At 39.9% G+C, this 21,906-nt stretch overlaps 2 protein-coding genes across 2 annotated transcripts; one reads left to right on the forward strand and one right to left on the reverse strand.

Moving 5' to 3' along the window:
- Positions 1 to 269: 269 nt before the first annotated feature.
- Positions 270 to 4,043, reverse strand: zgc:194312 (uncharacterized protein LOC794943 homolog). The gene is made up of 2 exons (XM_039821312.1): positions 2,869 to 4,043; positions 270 to 1,134 (listed from the first exon to the last, which is right to left on the reverse strand). Exons 1-2 carry the CDS (start codon positions 3,816 to 3,818, stop codon positions 987 to 989), a joined length of 1,098 nt encoding a protein of 365 aa, XP_039677246.1. The 5' UTR covers positions 3,819 to 4,043; the 3' UTR covers positions 270 to 986.
- Positions 4,044 to 13,006: 8,963 nt separating this feature from the next.
- ponzr1 (plac8 onzin related protein 1) lies at positions 13,007 to 21,890 on the forward strand. Its single transcript, XM_039821313.1, has 4 exons — positions 13,007 to 13,178; positions 18,372 to 18,485; positions 19,220 to 19,365; positions 21,322 to 21,890. The coding sequence occupies exons 2-4, from the start codon at positions 18,374 to 18,376 to the stop codon at positions 21,457 to 21,459; spliced, it is 396 nt and encodes a 131-aa protein (XP_039677247.1). The 5' UTR covers positions 13,007 to 13,178; positions 18,372 to 18,373; the 3' UTR covers positions 21,460 to 21,890.
- Positions 21,891 to 21,906: the final 16 nt, after the last annotated feature.

Raw genomic sequence — 21,906 nt, forward strand, 5'->3', positions numbered from 1 at the left:
CTTGAAAAGGCTAGCTGGTTCCCACTTATTTAAGCTAAACTAAAAGAAGCTAGCTTAGTTTTGATCTTACATAACTGTCATACCAGCACCAGCATCACCAGTGTTGAACCCACTGTTAATACTAATATATTGTCATGTAGAGGACAGAAATGTGTCTTGATTTATTTATTTCTGAATGTATTCAATTGTCACCAAATCATTAGTAAAATATTAGTCGTTTCTTTTTACTATTCTGTTGATGCATGTTAAAATGTAAAAAGAGCCTTCAGTGGTAAATAACAAATGTTTATTGTGTTGAAATGAATTAGAGATGACTGCGCAAACATGAGATTACGTTGGATGGATTCATTTTTTTGTATCAACACTTCTATCGCTCATTTTGATACTTAAAACAACACTGGTTATCTGTCCACAGTTTCTCCTTGTCTCATCTTCTCAGCAAGAAAGCGATGCGTGTGACCTCCCCTCTCTTGATTTAAAGGGTGCTGGAAACATTCAAGTGGCCATTAAACTCACATTTCTTAATATCCACAGGATTGAGAACACAAGGAAACACCATTCACCAGTGATTTGTTCAAAGTATATCCTCCACCCCAATCACTTAAATCCCAAATGGAGGTGCAGGGCTGTTAATGGTCTTAGGGTCAGAGAAGTCAGCTTTCTGGCCTGAAGACTTGAGGCTTAAATCTCTGGACCAACCGGGAAAATGCACAATAAGCAACCTGACCACTGATTCTGAAACCATACAGTCTTTTGCTGTTGGCCACTGAGCAGCTCCAATGTGAATCAGCATGTGCGCTCCCCTGACCATAGGTCAAGTGCAACATGCTGATGTCTTGTGCTGATGTGACAATGATGATCATTTTCCGGTGAGGTAAACAACCTTATAGGAAGCTTCCTTATTTCCCTTTAGGCCTGTGCTGATCCCCTTTTTCCATTTATTCCTGTGACGGTCAGGATCCTGAAATGTACCTGCTTTTTCCCCATCAGGCATTGTCTGTATCACCTGGACATGAGTCTAAATCATGTGAGGAACTCCTGACTGACATTGGCCTTGTTTCCTCCTGCTCTAGGACTTGACTGCTCTGCGGGACCTGTAGGGAGATGATCGTCTGTGCTGTAAGTGATCGCTCCCTGAGGGGAAAAAGAGAGTAAAAAGAAACTGAAATAACACCATAGGTTCAGCAATTACCTCATGTGCACCTTTTGTGGTCTTGTGGTGAAATGTCTAACACGTTGAAATTTTCAAACACAAAGAAATATATGGTGGTTTCATCGTCAAATCATGCAACAAATGTCCATTTTAATTAGTCATAGTAGTAGCAGGAGTCATAGTGATATCAAACAACATGCAAATCAACTAGTTTCACACGTTTCTTTCAATCAAGTTCCCCCATCTATTAATCACCCTTCTATATATATACACACACACACACACACACACACACACACACACACATATACTACCGGTCAAAAGTTTGGGGTCACTTATACATTTCCATTCCACTCCATTACAGACAGAATACCAGTTGAGATAAGTTTTAACCAGGGCAGCAGTTTTCAGATTACATTATGTTCTTACATAATTGCAAAAGTGTTCTCCAGTGTTTTCTCAGTTAGCCTTTTAACATGATATCAGATTAGTAAACAGAATGGGCCTTTGGAACATTGGATGAATGGTTGCTGATAATGGGCTATGTAGAGATTGCATTAAAGATCAGCCACTTCTTTCTACAACAGTCGATATATATATATATATATATATATATGATATTGTATCTGTTGCATTTAACACTTATATCCTCTTTCTGGTTATCAAATGTTTATTATTTATAATTTTCTAAATTAAAGGACAAGCCAATCAAATTAAGCTGAAATCAATGCTCTCCTGATGAGTTGCTTCAGGTCTATAAAAGTAATATTTGTATTCAGTCTGATTAACTGTTGTGACCCCATAACAAAAGGCAGTAGTGTAGCCGTACTTAAGTGCCTGGACTAAAATGGTCTTTTAAAGTTAACAGATACCGTAGAAGCAAATACTGCTGGGTTTCCTGTGTCCTCTGTTTAGGAAATGGTTTGATATTTTTAGAAACATTGTTGGCTGCTTTGTTTGGTAACACTCTTTCAGATTTAGCTGTTTCCCTATTTCCAGTCTTTATGCTAAACTAAGATTACCATCTGCTGGAGTCTAACTATCTTATTGTAGGCTAGAGTGGTATCCATCTTGTCACCTAACGTGGGCAAGAAACTGAATGAATGAAACTGAATGGTTGTGGCAAACAGATATGCAGTTTTATCAAACAGTAATTACTAAATATAACGGGCATAAGAAAGTGATATATTGCTGTATAGCTACTGGCCCCATATGTGGTTTATTGCATATCGCCTATAAGGAAAAAAAAACATATAGACCTAACACGTTTGTTTTGGATGAGCTGTCAACTGTGAACTTTTTTCCACATTTCATTTCATGTGACTTCATGTGACAGTGTTTATTTTAGAAATGGAGATTTGTTTCCATAGGCAAATGTCCATTCCACTATGATACCGCTTTCTGATATAGCTTTATTAATGATTCAAAAATAATTGACTTTTTTAAGTTATAAGCCAAAACTAATTTAGGGTTGCCAGGTTGTGAAAATACAGTATCTCTAGCTTTATTAATAAACATGACTGTCATCTTTATTAATGACTAAATGGCTGTGTAGCTGCAGACATGATGACCTTAGGCTATTAGAAAGTGAGAACTCGTGAGCATGTATGACTCACCAGCATGAAGGATTTTGCACAGCTCGCAACCGAAAAGTTGCTCATAACCTGGTACCCGTATGAATAATCAATTCTAATGGATGCATCTTTGGGACATACCGTGTTATGTGTTGTGTGTGTGGCCAGTTGGCGTGCACAGTCCAGCCGAGGGCACTCTTCAGGTATCGGGAACAGCAGGGGAACCTGTGACTCAACTGCTCCATAAGTTCCTCTTTACGCAAACCGTAAACAACAGGCGCAACACACTGCGCTAAGCTGAAGAAAGCAAAGATGACCACGGCTGCCAGCGCTTTAGTCTCTGGCTGAATGAGCTCCCGGTTGAACAAAACCGTGAGAAAGAAGTTTACAAAGTTAGGAAGGATGTAAACCGCCAGCTGGCTGCCGTGCAAGGCGATTGTCCTGCACCAGGCCCTGTTGCGCCGATTCAGCACCCCTAACCGCCGCCCCTCCATCAGTATCCTCGCGTAGCTGTACAGTATGAGCAGCGCGCACAAAGCTATGAACAGCACCTTCTGCAGCTGGCCTTTTCTCAGCTGCTCCGGGCCACACTTATAGCCGGCCCTTGTGTCCTGAGAGTCCGGGTGAAGGGGGAGCAGACTGATGGGAATAGTCAAAGCCACGAGCCATGTGAACGCACCCAGTAGCCAGGGCCAGCGCCCCGCGGTGCAGGTGGAGGTGTAGCGCATCGGGTGGCACACTGCGCAGTAGCGGTCCAAAGCCATCACCGTGAGCGTCAGGAGGATGTTGGAGGCGCTGCTGATCAAAACGGTGATCATGGCCAGGCAGGCGGAGCGGACCGGCCGTGCGTCCAGGTGGATCTGGTAGTAGAAGACACTGCTCATCCCCAGGTAAAGCAGGGCGGATACCAGCAGGTGGAAAATCAGCACAAAGCGGGTCTGATTCCGGAGCTGCTTCACGCGAACTATGGTCCAGTTGATGATGAGGTTGAAGAAGAGCAGCACCGAGAAGGACACGGTGGACACGTAAAAACGCACGCAGGTGTAGTCCCTCATCTGTGTTGTTGACCCCGTGCTGTTGTTTGCTGACATTATTCCTCGGCTTCGGTTCGGTTGGATTTATTGGATAATTGTAACGATGAAGATGATGATGATGATGATAGCAGTGGAGTTGATGGGGAAGAGAGTTTGTCCGCCGCATGATCCTCACTCACTCACTGCCGTCTCACTGAAGACTGACTCAATAGAAGACGATCAACCGCACACTCACTCTACTCTCTCACTCTACTCTCTCTCTCTCTCTCTCTCTCTCTCTCTCTCTCTCTCTCTCTCTCCTCTCTCTCTCCCTCTCTCTCTCTCCCTCTCTCTCTCTCTCTCTCTCACATGCAAGCACGCTCGCACACATACACACACCTCATACTGTAACTTATTTTTGACTTTTTGAGCGTTAAATTATAATCAACTCAAAAAGAATGTATTTTTCTGTCTTATTTTATATTTGGACTGAAAAGGCAATTTATTCTTAAAATGGAATTACAAAATGGTCCTACAAATGTACTCTAAGTGTTCACCTACGGTGTTATATCATATTTACTTTTACAGTTGATTTATCCCTTGCCTTACTTTTTACATTTCATGTTTGGGCTCCATTCTATTTGAAATAGTGCAGCCATACACACAGAGCAGTAGGATGTTTGATAGATGTTATACTATGTTGCTGCCACCTTCTGCTGAGAGCAGGAACAGCTGGCCACTCAGAGGTGCTGTTGCTGCTCTCTGGGCTGCATGTATATCAATAGAAATGATTGGGAATCAAGAGGAAATGCTCAGACAGGTTGTAGCTATGATTAGTTGAGGCCTCAGGACTCCATCTACTACCGTTAAAGGTCCCATGGCATGAAAATGTCACTTTATGAGGTTTTTTAACATTAGTATGCGTTCCCCCAGCCTGCCTATGGTCCCCCAGTAGCTAGAAATGGTGATAGGTGTAAACCGAGCCCTGGGTATCCTGCTCTGCCTTTGAGAAAATGAAAGCTCAGATGGACCGATCTTATGAGGTCATAAGGAGCAAGGTTACCTCCCCTTTCTCTGCTTTGCCCGCCCAGAGAATTTGGCCCACCCATGAGAGAGAGACATCATGGCTTTCAAACGAGCAAAGTGGCAGTTGGTCAAGGCCATACCCCCACCCTCCCCCTTGCCCCCCTCCTCCTCAATAGCTACAGACACAGAAAAGGCACATCCTAAGGAAAGCTCATTGTGGGACTGGCTCTAGTGGCTGTAATTCTACACCAAGGCTGAATTTCGGAAAAGAGACTTCAGATACAGTATTAGGGGAACACTAAGGCCTATATAAAAGCATCCAAAGAGCACCATGTCACGGGACCTTTAAGAAATCTAAAGGTGTCACCTGCAATGCTCCAACAGAAGCTAACAGTAGAGGGAGACATCAATCAAGAAGTGTCTGTGACACCCACACACAGTCTATGGAGCCAGGACAGTGACAGTAACCTGTAGTATTGAAAATAAAAATTGGCATTGAAACAACAAATATTGGAACTGAAAAATGTTGAACTGAAATATAAAACACAAACATCAAAAAGTATTAATCTCACAATGCTATTATTTTATTTCACTTTGACATTTGTTTGGATTATGATAGGTTTTTCAATGCCAATCTACATTTTTTCTTGATGTCTGACTTTTTTCAGTGACGTTTTTTTTTTTACGCTGTCAGGATTTTTACAATGTCACTGGTTTTCAGTTTCAACTTTCTGTCACTGTTTTGGCGTAGGGAGGAGGGGCCTGAGGGGAGGGACAAAGGGGCGTGGTTTACAGGTAATTTGCATAGGCTACTGGGAGAGACCGCACCTCCACAGGCATCCTCACCGATCCATGTGTTATAACCACACACCACCGCAATGGCTTCCACAAGTTCACCTGGAACCTCCAAATCTATGTAAGTCTGTTTATTTCTGCCATTTTATTTCACGCAGAAGCAGGCTGGTTTACTGTTAACTTTAAATGTAGGCCTAATCTGTGCTGTTTTGACAGAGGTTAGAACTGTTCTCTTAATACATCCATGGTTAGCACACGTCAGCTAACGTGTGGCTAATTATAGATAAATCTCCCGCCGGGGATGTCAATCTATCTTTTATAATCTAGTATTTATAATAACAGTAATTCCTGTCCTTTAGGAGTCCTAAGGCCAGTGTTACTGCTGGTGCACGAGGCTTGACTCGCTTGCATCTCTCATTAGCTCCGTCATGGATGTCTTAAGAGAACGAGCTCAGCTCTCTCTACCTGTCGCTAACACTGGCACGGAGCGTTAACGCCCCTCCCCCCATAACTATCCTCCAATCACAAGTATAGCTGCTGACTGACAGGTTTCTAGGCAAATCACACAGGCAGAACGCGTTTACTGCGACATCTCCTCTTAAAACTGGGAAAACACAGTTACTGAAAACCGCCTTAGCTGAACATAAGTTAACATTATCATGTAAACAGTCCAGTACAATATTTTATAACTGTTAAACTGATATTATCGGTTAAAGGTTTTACTTGGACATACATGTATAAACTTGTTTGTAAACAAAAACTAGTATGTCTGTAGTATTTCTGGCTTAAAGGCATAACCTTTACATTTATCATCCGATTTCACTAAGTTGTGTATAATTACAGGCACTTCTTGACTGGGAGGCAGCTTATGGAGAGACTGCTGAAAAGGCTTCCAGGAAGTTCTGCAACGTCAGCCTGTGGATTTTGACTATTTACACTTACACTGTTTTTAGTCATGAAATGGGACTTGTACCCGCTTCGCATAGGCCAGTACACATTAACCCTCATATGCATTATCATTGCATTTACTGTAATTTGTTATGAAATAGAGTCAAATTCTTACTTGAATATATTTATTTATTATTCACTGAAAATGTATAGATTTAACTGTTTTGCTGGAGTCCATACTGTAAATGCATGTCATTTCAAAAACTGTTAAGGATTAAAATCAGTACTACATATAAAGTAGTAGTGGTATTTGTCATTTTAAAATAACAAACAAAATGTTTTTCCTGTGTTGTCCTGCCATGTGTTTATGTAAAGAATCACATAGTTAAGTGCAGTCATGCAAAGCTATCCGCCATTGGCTGCCCTCAGTTCTGCCACAGTCTGCGGCCTCAGAGGGCACTGGATGGGTGGTAAAAGTACTCCACTGGCAGACTCTTCTGTCACTCTGTCATGGTCCCCCTCCAAGAAAAGATCTTGTATATCCTGTAATTGACAAGTAATGTTAAAAGACTGAAGTTGCTTTTAGAATACTTCACTAAACAATTACTTTTTTTGTAAATTAAATGCACACTTTAGGTGTGCATTTAATTGGTTATGCACATATGGCCATAATAAACATCCAAAACAAAATTGAAAAAAAAGGTTTAATTGAACATTTTGAAGCTGCACAGGGTCCTGGAGAAGTCTGGTAAAGTGTCAAGGTCCCTCTGGAGGCGTGGTACAAATATATAGTGGGTACAAAATAAATGCAGACTGTTGGAGGGATTTAGCAGGCGACCCTCTTAAAGACTGACTCATCAGTGCACTATTAATATCACTTTAAACCCCCAAGTGGGCTAGCTGATGTGGTATTAGCTAGCGTTAGCGCTTGTTCAACGGGAGACTTACTACAATTAGCCACAAGTTAGCTGACGTGTGCTAACTTGTGATTGGAGGATAGTTATGGGGGGAGGGGCGTTAACGCTCCGTGCCAGTGTTAGCGACAGGTAGAGAGAGCTGAGCTCGTTCTCTTAAGACATCCATGACGGAGCTAATGAGAGATGCAAGCGAGTCAAGCCTCGTGCACCAGCAGTAACACTGGCCTTAGGACTCCTAAAGGACAGGAATTACTGTTATTATAAATACTAGATTATAAAAGATAGATTGACATCCCCGGCGGGAGATTTATCTATAATTAGCCACACGTTAGCTGACGTGTGCTAACCATGGATGTATTAAGAGAACAGTTCTAACCTCTGTCAAAACAGCACAGATTAGGCCTACATTTAAAGTTAACAGTAAACCAGCCTGCTTCTGCGTGAAATAAAATGGCAGAAATAAACAGACTTACATAGATTTGGAGGTTCCAGGTGAACTTGTGGAAGCCATTGCGGTGGTGTGTGGTTATAACACATGGATCGGTGAGGATGCCTGTGGAGCTGCGGTCTCTCCCAGTAGCCTATGCAAATTACCTGTAAACCACGCCCCTTTGTCCCTCCTCTCAGGCCCCTCCTCCCTACGCCAAAACAGTGACAGAAAGTTGAAACTGAAAACCAGTGACATTGTAAAAATCCTGACAGCGTAAAAAGAAAACGTCACTGAAAAAAGTCAGACATAAAGAAAAAATGTAGATTGGCATTGAAAAACCTATCATAATCCAAACAAATGTCAAAGTGAAATAAAATAATAGCATTGTGAGATTAATACTTTTTGATGTTTGTGTTTTATATTTCAGTTCAACATTTTTCAGTTCCAATATTTGTTGTTTCAATGCCAATTTTTATTTTCAATACTACAGGTTACTGTCACTGTCGTGGCTCCATAACAGTCCATCAAGCAAACTAATTACAATCACCTGGGTAGGGTTTCCCATGGGTGTGCAGCCTGGCCTCTAACAGAAGCCGGGCGCTGACTCAGGGCCCTCTCTGCCTGACCCCTTGGACCCCTGGGCCTCAACCTGTTTGGTAATGTAGACCTATCTATATCACGACCTTTACCTGGCACCATTGTCAGCCCAAACTCTATTTTTGTCCAATGCAGCAGCATGTTTTCATCTAAATAAAAGTCTGATGTGTAATTATCACCAGTGCCTCATAGATTTGTTAGTGTGCCACTATAGTTTCAGTCCAACTTTTTTTTGCCTCTCCACAATCCAACTGCGGTCAAGCCAGCCACTTGGATATCCGTGGTCAAATCAGCTGACACTAAAATTGTAGTTCACTCATATACTGGCATTAAGCCAGGGGTGTCAAACTCATTTTCACTTAGGGCCACAATGGAAAGAGAGAGCTTTTTCCGACATTTTTGTACGCTTTTTGTCTAATTGTTGTTGACATGAAGCCCTACAAAAGTCATCAAAAGAGTTCCTTAGCCATCATAGAATTAAGCAAATCAAGCAAAACAATGATTTTTTTTTTTTTTTTTTTTACAACGACCTGTTTCACAGCCTGAATATGAAAACTCTCAGAGTCGGCAATATCTGCCATATTCTGCTTTGAATGTCAGGTAATTGCAGTTTAAAAAACACTTTCCTGTGTTTTTGGTTTGGCGCACAACTAGGAGGGCCAAAATTTATTTTCAACCCAAATTGATATACGGGCCGGATCTAAATCTGCAACGGGCTGGAAAAGGCCCGCGGGCCACCTCAAAATAAGGTGTTAATACTAAGTACATATAAAAAAACAAGCTTAATGGATTATAGTCACCAGAAGTAAAATATATGTAACCTGTGTCCCCTATACAATACATATAAAAATACACTAAATTGTGAAAGGAATGTATTGTTGGATTTAACAAGAATATAACATTAATAATTCCAGACAATGACTGATTTATTTCAGTGGACACCTCTGACTACACCCATACTAAAAATCAAGTCATTTTACGATATAAATTTGGAGATTTTATGAAGTAAAGTCCCACATTTCTATTGGAAAATGACCTTAAATCTGAAACTTGAGGTGCTTTAAAAAGACTTTGCTCCATAATTCCAGACAATTACTGATATATTTGAGTGAAAAGCATCATTGACTACATCCTTACTGAAAATCAAACAATTTTTCTTTACAAATTTGGAGATTTTTCAAAGTAAAGTCCCATACCTCTACTGTTAAATGGCTAAAAATATGAAACTGGAGGTCATTTAAAAGACTTTGCTCCATAATTCCAGACAATTACTGATATATTTGAGTTAAGTACTATTAATACATAGAGGCAGGAAGAAGTACTTTAAACCAGCCTTTATTCATTATTATTGCAGAGATGGGGTTTGGGTCTGGGTCTGTGGGACTGTTTCTAGGGGATAAGTGTGAGGGAAGAACAGGAGACAAGGGCAAGGAGAATGCAAAAGGTAGGTAAAATAAAAAGTGGCTGGATCAAACAATCAAATTATGTACACCACTAGAGAATGGCTGGTTTAAAGTACTTCATCCTGCCTTTACGTATTGCTCATGGGTAGCCTAAATGGGTTCCATTCCGACCTTAACATTAAGTCTTTTGCTGTTATATGTCAACAAGGTTCAACAAGACATTTTCACCTGGCTATACACCATGTTTAGTTCTATTGTGGTATTTATGCAAATTAGCACATACTAATTAGATTATGCACCGTTTGCCCATATTAACAAACCATTTAAAAAAACTTGTAATGCATTTTTTGTTTGTCTTGATGTAAGTAATCGATATCTAAAGGTTAAAATCTTTACCCTATTCAAGTGAGAAAAAGAATGAATAGGCGTATGAATAGGCTATATTTGGGTCTTTTTCGAAACTTTCCCTTAATGGGATTCAACATTGCAACATTGCTGATTTCTCCAATCAGGAATGAGCTAGAGTCATGAAACTCCTAATGCACATGCTCAGTAGGTCCCCTCCATCTTTCTGGAACAGCCACATGCCATTGTTCCTTATGGGAGAACTGAAATTCAAGGTGAAAAAGTAACTTTTTTTAAGACCAGATTTTTTGTCATACTGTCTAAACTGTTTAAGTATTGATCTTTATCGTTATATAGTTTGAATGTGCAGTTTCTTAGCTCTTAACAGACTTAGGTACCATGTGTTAAAGCAGTGGTTCTCAACCTTTTTTGTGCCAGCGCCCCCCTATCCATTATCCAGGTCCCTAACGCCCCCCATCAAATATTATGTAGGCTAATTGCCCCGAATATTAATGATTACACCCTATTAAAGGCTTATTATTGTTGTTACTATTGTTATCAAAAATAATCAATAAATCAAATCATTGAATGACAAACAACACATGTATTAGTTTCCCAGGTATCAAAAAAGCCATGTGAATAGCAATATTTACAGTTTTCTTTTTTTAAAATGCAACCATTTGACATTCAAATTAAATAACAGCAGCCAATCAGAACTACTAGATATGTAACATTCAAACTATAATTAGGTATTATCAAAAGGCCTGCTGCATGGTGTGAACCTCAGCACCTTTAGAAGATGACTATAATTTGAATGTCCTTTTTTGGTTGTGAAGTGACCTTGGGTGTCATGAAAGGCGCTTTAAATAAAATGTATTATTATTATTATTATTATTACAACAAACACTAACAGTAGCCAATCAGAAACATCTAGCAATTTAACATTCAAATCTAAATCTCTAATCGAATTGTTCCAATGGAAAACAAGCTTGCACTTATCAAGGGGTAAAAGCAGGATTACACGCACGCACACGCACAGACACAGAAAAAAGGTTTTCATTTTGGTGATGACAAACGACTTGAAGAACGACACCTACTGCCGAATGGAAATAAGTTTACAACCTTTGAAAGTTAGTGAGAGCCCTTTGTTGATGCTTAGAAGAGTATAAGCAAAGTATAAGCAAAGCCGGTCTATATTAGAAATTCTTTGGTATAAATAGTAAATAAATAGTAAATAAAAAAAAAAAATAGTCTATGCTAGGTTAGAAGAGGTTTGCTATCGCCTGTCTTGCGAGTAAATAGCAACCCCACATCGTGCTGCGTTTTGAGGAGGTGTGAGAGTCCCGTACAGTAAACAGTAACATCACTGCCTCTATTGCTTCAACAAGAAAGTTTTACTATACTATTATACGATTGCTATTTTTTCTGAACGCAGCTTCACGCTGAAATACGGAGCTCATTTAAGACGATGCTCTGACGTCCCGTTTCCGTGAAGGCAGCACGGAGCTGCGCCAAACAATGATACACCGTCTCGTCCAGTTGCAGTGCCGTGAACTGTATGAAGGTAAATATGGTGCAAAACGTGAGAGCTTGTAGAATACGATGTGAGAACTTGCAGAACAAAAAATCTGAACGTGTATGTTAAAATTTGCACTTGTAAAATTAAAATTTGCACTTGTAAAACTAAAATTTGCACTAGTAAAAAATATTCACACACGTGATCTGAATTTGAAGTCAGAAAAAGAAAAAAAACAGAGCTTGTAAAAAAAATCTGAACTTGTAAATTGAAATTTGCACAATTTGCATCATCAATGATGATTATAATTTTAGTACGTTTAGAGACATCAATGTTATTGTTTTATCAGACTATCATTTCCTTGCTACCTGGGTGCAATTCTCGGCAGCAACGAGGCTGGTTGGTTAGTTAGCTAACGCTAGCTTGCTATTCCACCAGGCTTCCATGCTACATAGCTAAATAAGCCGGACAGAGTTGTCCCTCATCTGGCGATAGAAACCCTGCTTTCCCCGTTCTGTTGGCTCAGAGCTCCACAGCCTAAGTCCACAGGTACAAATTAGTTTTGCACCAAATGTATCGCAAGAAGTGTTGCAAAAGTCGAAGCGCAGATTCGCCACTTTGTGATGCGAGAGAGCAACATATGTGAAGTTGCAGTGACTGATTCGAGAGGTTGTAATCACTGAGTTGTGGTTGTGATGGAAAATGAACCTGAGTTAAAAAAAAAGTACACGAGTAAATGTTGCATTACAAGTTTGCAGGTGTCATTGTGTTCATACAAATATCAATCGACACATTTGTAAATATTTTTTCTGCGACTTCACATTCAGAATACAGGTGTGTGAATATTTTCTACAAGTGCAAATTTAAATTTACAAGTTCAGATTTTTTTTACAAGCTCTCGTTTTTTCTTTTTGTGACTTCAAATTCAGATCACGTGTGTGAATATTTTTTACAAGTGCAAATTTTAGTTTTACCAGTGCAAATTTTAACATACAAGTTCAGATTTTTTGTTCTGCAAGTTCTCACATCGTATTCTACAAGCTCTCACGTTTTGCACCATATTTACCTTCATACTTTTACTACATCTAAATGACTGTTGCAACTGCCCCTCGGTACTGTTGCAACTGTAATTTTTCAGGATCCATTTAAGTACAAATTACTTTCATATTATCATATGTACACATGTTGCAGCAGTATGGGCAAGTAGGTGACATATGTGGGTTTAATATATCATTTTTTTGTCTTTTTAATACAAACGGTTGCTGAGAAACTGAAGAAAATGTAAAAAGTGTTGCAACCGCCCCCACTCTCCCCTATACGTGTTTGTTAGCGAGAAAAGGGGACAGGCTTTCCTGAGAAACAGAAACTGCGCGGCAGAGACTGCCGGTGAGAACATGTTGAGATTGCTGGGTGCAGCTCATCTTCACTACACCGGACATTAATTCACTCACTTGCAGCGTCGAGTGCTGAATGGACCAAACTTTATTCTGAGTTTCCACAGCTTACAGAACCAGAGAAAAGGTAAGAAATACGTTTGTGTATAAGACTAAATTGGACAATTACAAGTCGTTAATCGATGCTGAGCCCATAGTCCATAGGCCTATAGATACATTATTTCAGACGACGCTGAAGTTGGCATTCGATTCGCAGCTTCCGAGTCGGCAGTTAAGGGGAAATTTAATTTATTGCAATACAGCTTTCACAAATCCAAAATTGTGTTTTAGACATAATTTATAATTTACCTTAATGGCTAACGCTCATTCAATACAATATAAGAGGTTAAAAAAACGTAGGATCAGTCACTTAGCAATGTAAATTAAGTTTCCCTGCTGAACGCGGACAGTTTTAGGTTCCCCTTAAATTTCCCCTTAACTGCCGAATCAGAAGCTGCGACTCGGATGCCAACTTCAGCGTCGTTTATTTCAGTTAGATACATTTGTTTCTTTTATTTTAGCTAATTCACTTGCTAGTTGCAGTGATAAAAACAGCTAAAAAAACTTGTAACGTTAACGATACCTAAAAGTAGAAAGAACAAGATATGCTGTCAGTTTGTCATAGCCCACGATGCCTAGCTTGCAGGACCACATGTCGTGCAAGCTAGCCATTGTAATTTAAAAATGTATGTTAATTTTAAAATTAAAATTAATTCAAGCATAAATTCAAGTTTTTGTTTTGTGTACTTTTAAAAGTCACATTTAAATTGTGTTTTTGGATTACATTTCGTTAGACTGTATATGCATAGGATGCCATCTTAGTTTGTGGTGGCCTATTTACGGTGGCCCTGAGAGGCCACAGCACGCAACAATAAGACAACACGTGCAAATAAACCACAGCATGCACTAATAAGATAACATGTGCAAATAAGACAACACATGCAAATAAGACAACACGTGCAAATAAACCAAAGCACGCACTAATAAGACAACATGTGCAAATAAGACAACACGTGCAAATAAACCAAAGCACCTATAATAAGACAACACGTGCAAATAAGACAACACGTGCAAATAAGACAACACGTGCAAATAAGACAACACCGCACCTAATAAGACAACACGCGCAAATAAGACAACACGTGCAAATAAGACAAACGGCGTGAAAATAAACCACCGACGACTAATAAGACAACCGCGTGCAAATAAGACAACCACGTGCAAATAAGACAACACACGCCTAATAAGACAACACATGCAAATAAGACAACACGCACTAATAAGACAACATGCACTAATAAGACAACACGCACTAATAAGACAACCGCGTGCAATAAAGACAACACGCTAATAAAGACCACGTCAAATAAGACAAGCGCTTGCAAATAAAACCAGCACGCACTAATAAGACAACACGCGTGCAAATAAGACAACCACGTGCAAATAAGACAACGCGTTGCAAATAAACCACAGCACGCACTAATAAGAACACACGTGCAAATTAGACAACGCGCGCAATTAACAGGCGTGCAAATAAGACAACACGCGCACTAATAAGACAACACGCGTGCAAATAAGACAACACGCACTAATAAGACAACATGCACTAATAAGACAACACGCACTAATAAGACAACACGTGCAAATAAGATAACACGCACTAATAAGACCAACGCGAAGACGACACGCGTGCAAATAAACCACAGCACGCACTAATAAGACAACACGTTACAAGACAATACGCGCCTGCAAATAAAACCACAGCACGCACTAATAAGACAACACGTTACAAATAAACCACAGCACGCACTAATAAGACAACACGTGCAAATAAGACAACCGCGTGCAAATAAAACACAACCACGCACTAATAAGACAACACGTGCAAATAAGACAACCGCGTGCAAATAAGACAACACGTGCAAATAAGACATCACGTGCAAATAAGACTAACCGTGCAAATAAGACAAACCGCACTAATAAGACAACATGTACTAATAAAGACAACACGCACTAATAAGACAACACGCGTAATAATAAAAAGACGCACTAATAAGACAACACGCACTAATAAGACAACACGCGTGCAAATAAGACAACACGTGCAAATTAAAGATGCTACGTAGCAAATAAGAACGGCAGCGTGCAAATAAGACAACACGTTAAAATAAGACAAAACCGCTAATAAGACAACACGTATGCAAATAAACCACAGCACACACTAATAAGACAACAAATGCAAATAGCCCACACCACAACGGAAGTGTTTCCAGGGGACACTTTTTAAGTGATGCACACGTGCCACAACCATTGGCTTTCCGGTTATAGACAGACCAACAACAGGACAATTTTAACAATTTTTGCCATTTTATTCATCACTAAATTCACTTCTGAATACGTTTTGGGCGAAATGAACTCCTTTAGATTTCGAATATAGGCAGTCTTACGAAAATCGTTACCGATTGTCAATTTGTTTCTAAGTTTTCAGAATTGAGTAGCTCCATAAAGTGGGCGGAACAGCCAGCTACGCCTGCCGGGCGTAGCTCGTTGCTGCGCGTGGTGTCTTAGTAGCGTGTTGTCTTAATTCGCGTGTTGTCTTATTAGCGTGTTGTTGTTATTACGTGTTGTAATGATAGTGCTGTGGTTTATTTGCACGTGTTGTCTTGATAGTGTTATCTTTATTGCCATGTTGTCTTATTTGCGCGTATTGTCTTATTAGTGCGTGTTTCTTATTTCGCGTTTCTTATTTGCACGTTGTTTTATTAGTCGCGTGTTGTATGTATTGCGTTGTTTATTTGCACGATATTCTTAATCGCCGTGTTATCTTGCGTGTTCATGTAATAATCTTACATTGTCGATGTTGTTGTCTTATTGCGTGTGTGTTTCTGCACTGTTGTCTTATTTCGCACGTGTTGTCTTATTAGTTGCGCTATTTGCAGCGTGTTGTCTTGATAGCGATGCTGTGGCCTCTCAGGGCCACCGTACCTATTAGATACAATTTAAATTTTTTTGTTTGATTATTACAGTACTGTTTAATGCATTTTAAGGTATAGGCTTAAAAACACTGCATCGCGAAAAGTTTTTTTTTTTTTTTTTTTAAAGTTGTTAGTAGGGTTAATCCAAGGGTGTCACTCTTCCTCTATAATACCATTTGAATTTAATTTTTTTTTTCATATTCGAATAATATTCGAATATTTAATGCTGAAATGCAGCCTGTTATTAATTTGTATTACACTTCTCAGGCTAATGCATTGTCAATGCCACTATAAGCACTTGGTTGTTGTTACACGTTCTGTCCACTAGAGGGACTTCCAACTTCAGCCTGGCCAGAGCCCGTCTATGGAGAGCCTGTTCACTCCCTATTAAGCTCCATTGTACCGAATTTGGTTGCAGTTCCACCAGAGTTCCACTGGGGGTGATCGCAGGCGATTGCAAAATGAATGGGACTCTATGGAGCTAGACGGCAAAATTTGTCTCTTTCGCCTGATTGTCGTTGAGAAATCTCAGATTTGATTGTAGTTTTTGCAAGTTCAACATGGATTATAGGTTGAAAGTTGAATGAACGAGTACTGATGTCCTTTCGATTCTTACATTTATCAGTGTTTTAAGCCTAGGCTTAACTAGGATTAGGCAATGGTTATGGTTAGGGTTAGGTGCCTTGAAGTCAACGGTCGCAGCGTTGCCTGGAAGGAGACGTTGGGGGCTTAAAACACCATTGACCATTTTGTACAGGTTGAGTCGTTGAATCCCATAACACACTAGCATTCTGCTAATGCATGCTGATTGGTCAGTGAAGGACTGATTACGACCAGAGATCCCGCTTGACGGCATCCGAAGCAGAACCAGAATGTCAGAGTGATTATTTCGGCGTGGTCTTTAAAACATTAGCAAACCTCTTTCTAGCACGTGTATTGACAGGGAGAGCCTAACCTGTCCAATATGGTCGATGCCTCGAGAGAAAAAAGGAAGTGACTCAGGGCTTGCCGTAAAGCAGTATCTCTGGCCGAACAATGAGTATGATGTCATTGACATTTTAAAAGGCTTTTTAGAACAAAAAAAGCGACTTTAAAACAATCTTACACCCAGCAGTGTGTATTTTCTTTGCCTCCCCTTTCGAATGCAACATTCAAATTACTAGACAAAAAATTATATCCTGAGAAAAGTGGATTTTGAGGGGTATAGCTCCATAGACCTCCATTCATTCTGCACTTGCCCGTGAGCGCCCTCATATGGAACCAGAGTGGAACTGCAACCAGTTCAGAAGCTGAAGTTTCCAAAGAGTGGAAGTTCTCCCCTTATTAGAAATCCTCTGGCCAGAGGCCTGTACTACGAAGCAAGATTTGGCGGGTTCAATCGCCATGGTAACTTACACTGACCACCTAACCTGGTCGGGAGCAGGTTAAATTGGAGATTAGAGATCAACCGTTGTAAAAGCAACACCTACTGACCAATCAATACTCAATTGATAATGGCGTCACCGTTCTTAGAAGATCAGGTGGAGCTCGGTGCGCGGAGAGAGAGAGGTGCGCTCATTAAAGAGACGACAACCCCGTTAACATTCCCTGATGGGTATTTTTTATGAAAAATATAGATTTTCAACGGAGAGAATTACGTATAGGCTATTTTTTAAATAATAGGCTAAAGTAACGTCAGTTTATGGAAAGCACAAGCGTAATTATGGTCAGATCTTGTGCCTGACTGATGGGGAAGTGATATTGATAACCGTTGTGATTCATGCATCTACAGCGTCGGCTATTTTTTTGCCAGCTTTCCTTCCTGTTTTAGGAAGCAGCGACTGTATTGCGTTTTGCTTGTAAAACCGTGTCTGTGTTCTTCATATGTATATAGAATTATAATTTGCTCTTCTTATGTAATCTGGTAATTCGTAATCATGATTAAAATTTCTACTCCTAACGATCCCAAAAACAGAATAATCGAGAAAAACGATTATTTTGCACATTACTTTTGCAAAGGGGAAATTTCCAGTCCATGGTGTTTTGAGTAATTGTGTAAAATAATCGTGATTTCAATATTGACTAAAATAATCGGGATTATGATTCTTTTCATAATCTAGCAGACCTAGTGTCCACATACTTTTTGTCAAAGAGAGAGGTGAAATAAATGAGCATTTTGTGCCTACTTTTTTGAAAACCAGAGTTCAAATCAGTCTGTGACCTTTTTCCTGGTTTAACCGAACCCTAGAAAATCCAGCAATCCTTGTGAATGGAGCAGTCCCCTGTGCCCCTTCCCAGTTTCTCCATTTCTGTCTTGTATCCTCCAGGCATGGCTGTCTACCAGCAGCCAGCCCATGTGGTGTCAGTGACGACCACTACTACCCAGGGCCCTGGGACATGGAGCACCGGCCTCTGCGATTGCTGCAGTGATATGGGCACCTGTAAGTTAACCCAACAAACCTTTAATTATGCTGCTCACCAATTTCTGTCATTCATCACCACAGATGTTGTTTCCAGCCTACTGTAAGCACTTAATTGTTCCACTACACACATTAGTGGGGACGTTAATATCGTTATCGCTGTGGGTAATGTAAACATTTGGACAGCTATGCAAATATGATCAGTGATCCAGTAAAAAAAAGGAAGAAATTCCACCACCAACAGAAACTCTTTCCTCTCCTTGGATAAACTATTTCAACTCTGGTAGGAAAACAATCTCACCATAAGATCCAGTTAGTAGGAGTTTTTCAATGTTCAAATTTCTATTTTTCTGAGCACTTTAAGGTCAAAGACAAGAGAGCAAGTACAGTGGTCCTTATGGAAAGATGCAAATTCAGCATTATCTGTCAAAGTATCAGGAAACTCACGCCATGATAACTTTCCAGAGATGAATAGTACTCTGAATACCCAGTAAATCAACATTTTACATAATGTAAAACTGGTAAAGTTCATCTTTAAGTTGGGTTAAAGAAAGGTAAGTCAGGTTCACTGGGTTGGTTGCAGTATTCTTGGAAATATCAATATGAAATTTACGTGAATTTCAAGATTTCTACACAATATTCAGCACAACTGTGCTCTAAGAGGACACCCAAATTAAGTGTGAGATATATCCTTATTGTTATGTCTTAATAAAGACAGAGTTTATATATTCTTCTTTTCCTCTTCTGCCCTCAAGGTTGCTGTGGTTTTTGGTGCTTCCCCTGCATGCAGTGTCAGACAGCCAGTGCCCATGGCTGGTGCTGCTGCATGCCACTACTGGACGTCTGTTGTGTGGTGTCATGCCTACTCCGCTCGTCCATTAGAGAACGCCACGGCATCCCTGTAAGGCTGTCTTAAAGCTCTTTCATGCTTCTTGCGTTCAGCGTGGTCGGCGCGGTGCGGACGGCGATGTGACGTAAACGCGGCCTGACCGCCGAGCTGCGCACCTCCAAGATTTTTGTAACAATGCGGATGCGGTCGCACAGACCGCGTTGCAATGATTGGCTACAGGAGAGAAGAAGCAATCAGTATGAAAGACCAGCCGTCCGCAGCACACTGAACGCAAGAAGCATTACACATATTATACATGGTATACAGGGTATACATGTGGGGAGTGGGTGCACACTTAGTGTTGGCTAGGGATGGGTAAAAACACCTCTGATAAATTCTTATTATCAGGTGAATGATCCAATATTGTTTCTTCAATAGTAACGTAACGTAAATCTTTTATTTATTTGCTGACGTTTAGTGGTTGAACATCTTACCTTGCTGCAGTGACATACAGGTGTACTCCAGAAAATCCCTGTTTGGTGTGGTTATAGGTGCAACAGAGCACACCCTTTTAATAATAACGATTATGTTAGCTACCATGTTTTCACGACAGGACGGTTGTGACTCAGGATGGCTAGCTGGCTTTGGTGAGAGGGACAGATTTAGTTTTTTATTTGTTCATGAGTTCTTGAGGTTTAGGTATAGGTTAATCCATCCTTTCTGCCTCTACATATACAGTAAATACGTGGAGAGATTGAGTGTTCTTACTCTAAGAAACATGGCAAAGAGTATGGTAGATTAATAGCTGTAGTTGATTTAAAATGCAACATAACGTACATACACGCAAGTAAGAAACTTCCTAAGGACATCCAGTAACAAAAGCTGAAGTTGTGGTTACCTTTGCACATTGTGTGAGTGCAGCTGTGAGATGCAACACGTTACAACACCATGTTCTCAGGTTCCTCACCGTGTAGTACGTGATAGATCTACATAACTAAGATTTTGCACTGAATTCTAAATGTGAAGGAGAGAGAAATAATACCATTCCCTGATATTTTCATTCATTCAATATCATCAAAGATAGTTTTACATGTTGGACAGACACAGACTCGCTTCTGTTGTGGAGGACGATATTTGCATAGTGGGATGCAATTTAATTTAAAATCACTGTTTTTTTAAGGGCCACTCCTTTTTTAATGAGCAACTGTGTGCTGTACATTATATGCACAATAGATGTGCATTCAGGACATTTAAACATTGGTAAAGCTACGCAAACAATGAAGTAGTCATGGTTTAACAAAAAAAAAAAATTGTTTTATCCAACCGTTAATAGCCTTGCCCTGCCGCCCTCTGAACTCTCAACCATTTTGAGATCTTTGTTAGTAGCAGATTGTTTGTGATGTGATATCATTGTCACAACACCTAGATGTGCAATGAAACAATAAGCTCACAATTTGGTTTGATCGAAGCTCTTGATTCAATACATTTAACAAAGTTTGACTGGATTAATTATTTGAATAGAATTGCTAATGTATTCTGTTCTAGGCAGAACATTTAAAAAAAATTGTGTTTTCATTTTCATAGTTTTCATGTAGAGTTCAGTGTAAAATGCAAATAATGCCTGTTCTGGTTCACTGGTCACTGCTCATTAACCTTGTTTCCGTGTTCAGCAAAAAAGCTGGGTACACTATCTGGCCAGCACCAAACAGCAGACAGACACAGTTGGCAAGTGAACATAGTGAAGCGGGTGTTTCCACCACCTCCAATTCAAAAGATTAGATTAATACTGCTTTAAATCAACTCGACTACAGCCCAACTCCCTCACACTATACTGTCAGTAAATGTCCTGCTATATTAAAACAAAATGTGCTGACTATTTTAAATAGGCTGAGTAATTATTCTGATTAAATAAAAATGAGACTGTCATTCATTTCACCGACTGTTGGATGTATCCTTTTTTTTTTTTTTTTTTTTTTTTTTTTTTTTTTTTTTTTTTTTTTTCTCTCTCTCTCCTTTCTCCTGCTGCAGGGCTCATGCTGTGATGACTGCTGCAAGTTGTACTGGTGTTACCCGTGTGTCTGGTGCCAGATGAATCGTGAGCTGAAGATCAGGGACAATCATCCAGGCAACACCGCTGTGGTCACCACACAGGTCTTCAGGGGATAGCGCTGAGAAGAGGCATAGGGCATGTTTGCCGACTGTTACCCTTAATGTCATAATGCCTACAACTCCAACTGTGTACTTTTGCAAAACAACATAACATGTACACCAACTTTTAGCAGTTAGCACTGAGCACCTTCACATTGTGTAGTAGTGATGTACCGTTTGTAGTGCGTACAGGAGATTTAGCTTCTTTCTTTTTTAGAATTAGCTTTGCTTTTCAAAGCCTGATATTCACTGTTAAAACCAGATGTTTTGAGTTTAATGTTAGCATTTTAACATTTGGAGCTTCTGATACTGTATGATGTCTGGGGGCTGTTTCACAAAAGCAGAATTTATAAATCTCTCAACATCTGCAGTAATATATTCATCAAACTTCTAACAACAATATGAACAGCAGTCTTCATACAGCAATATAACAGTAACAATGTCACAAGAATAATTATAAAAAAT

This window comes from Perca fluviatilis, chromosome 14 (assembly GCF_010015445.1).
Source record: "Perca fluviatilis chromosome 14, GENO_Pfluv_1.0, whole genome shotgun sequence".
Classification (NCBI taxonomy): Eukaryota; Metazoa; Chordata; class Actinopteri; order Perciformes; family Percidae; genus Perca; species Perca fluviatilis.

Excerpts from the sequence above, each read along its gene's own strand:
- zgc:194312 (XM_039821312.1), bottom strand. The coding sequence starts at position 3,818 with ATGTCAGCAAACAACAGCACGGGGTCAACAACACAGATGAGGGACTAC. Across the intron at positions 1,135-2,868 it reads CACACACAACACATAACACG|GGAGCGATCACTTACAGCAC; the intron begins GTATGTCCCAAA and ends TTTTCCCCTCAG.
- ponzr1 (XM_039821313.1), top strand. The coding sequence starts at position 18,374 with ATGGCTGTCTACCAGCAGCCAGCCCATGTGGTGTCAGTGACGACCACT. Across the intron at positions 18,486-19,219 it reads CTGCAGTGATATGGGCACCT|GTTGCTGTGGTTTTTGGTGC; the intron begins GTAAGTTAACCC and ends TCTGCCCTCAAG. Across the intron at positions 19,366-21,321 it reads GAGAACGCCACGGCATCCCT|GGCTCATGCTGTGATGACTG; the intron begins GTAAGGCTGTCT and ends CTCCTGCTGCAG.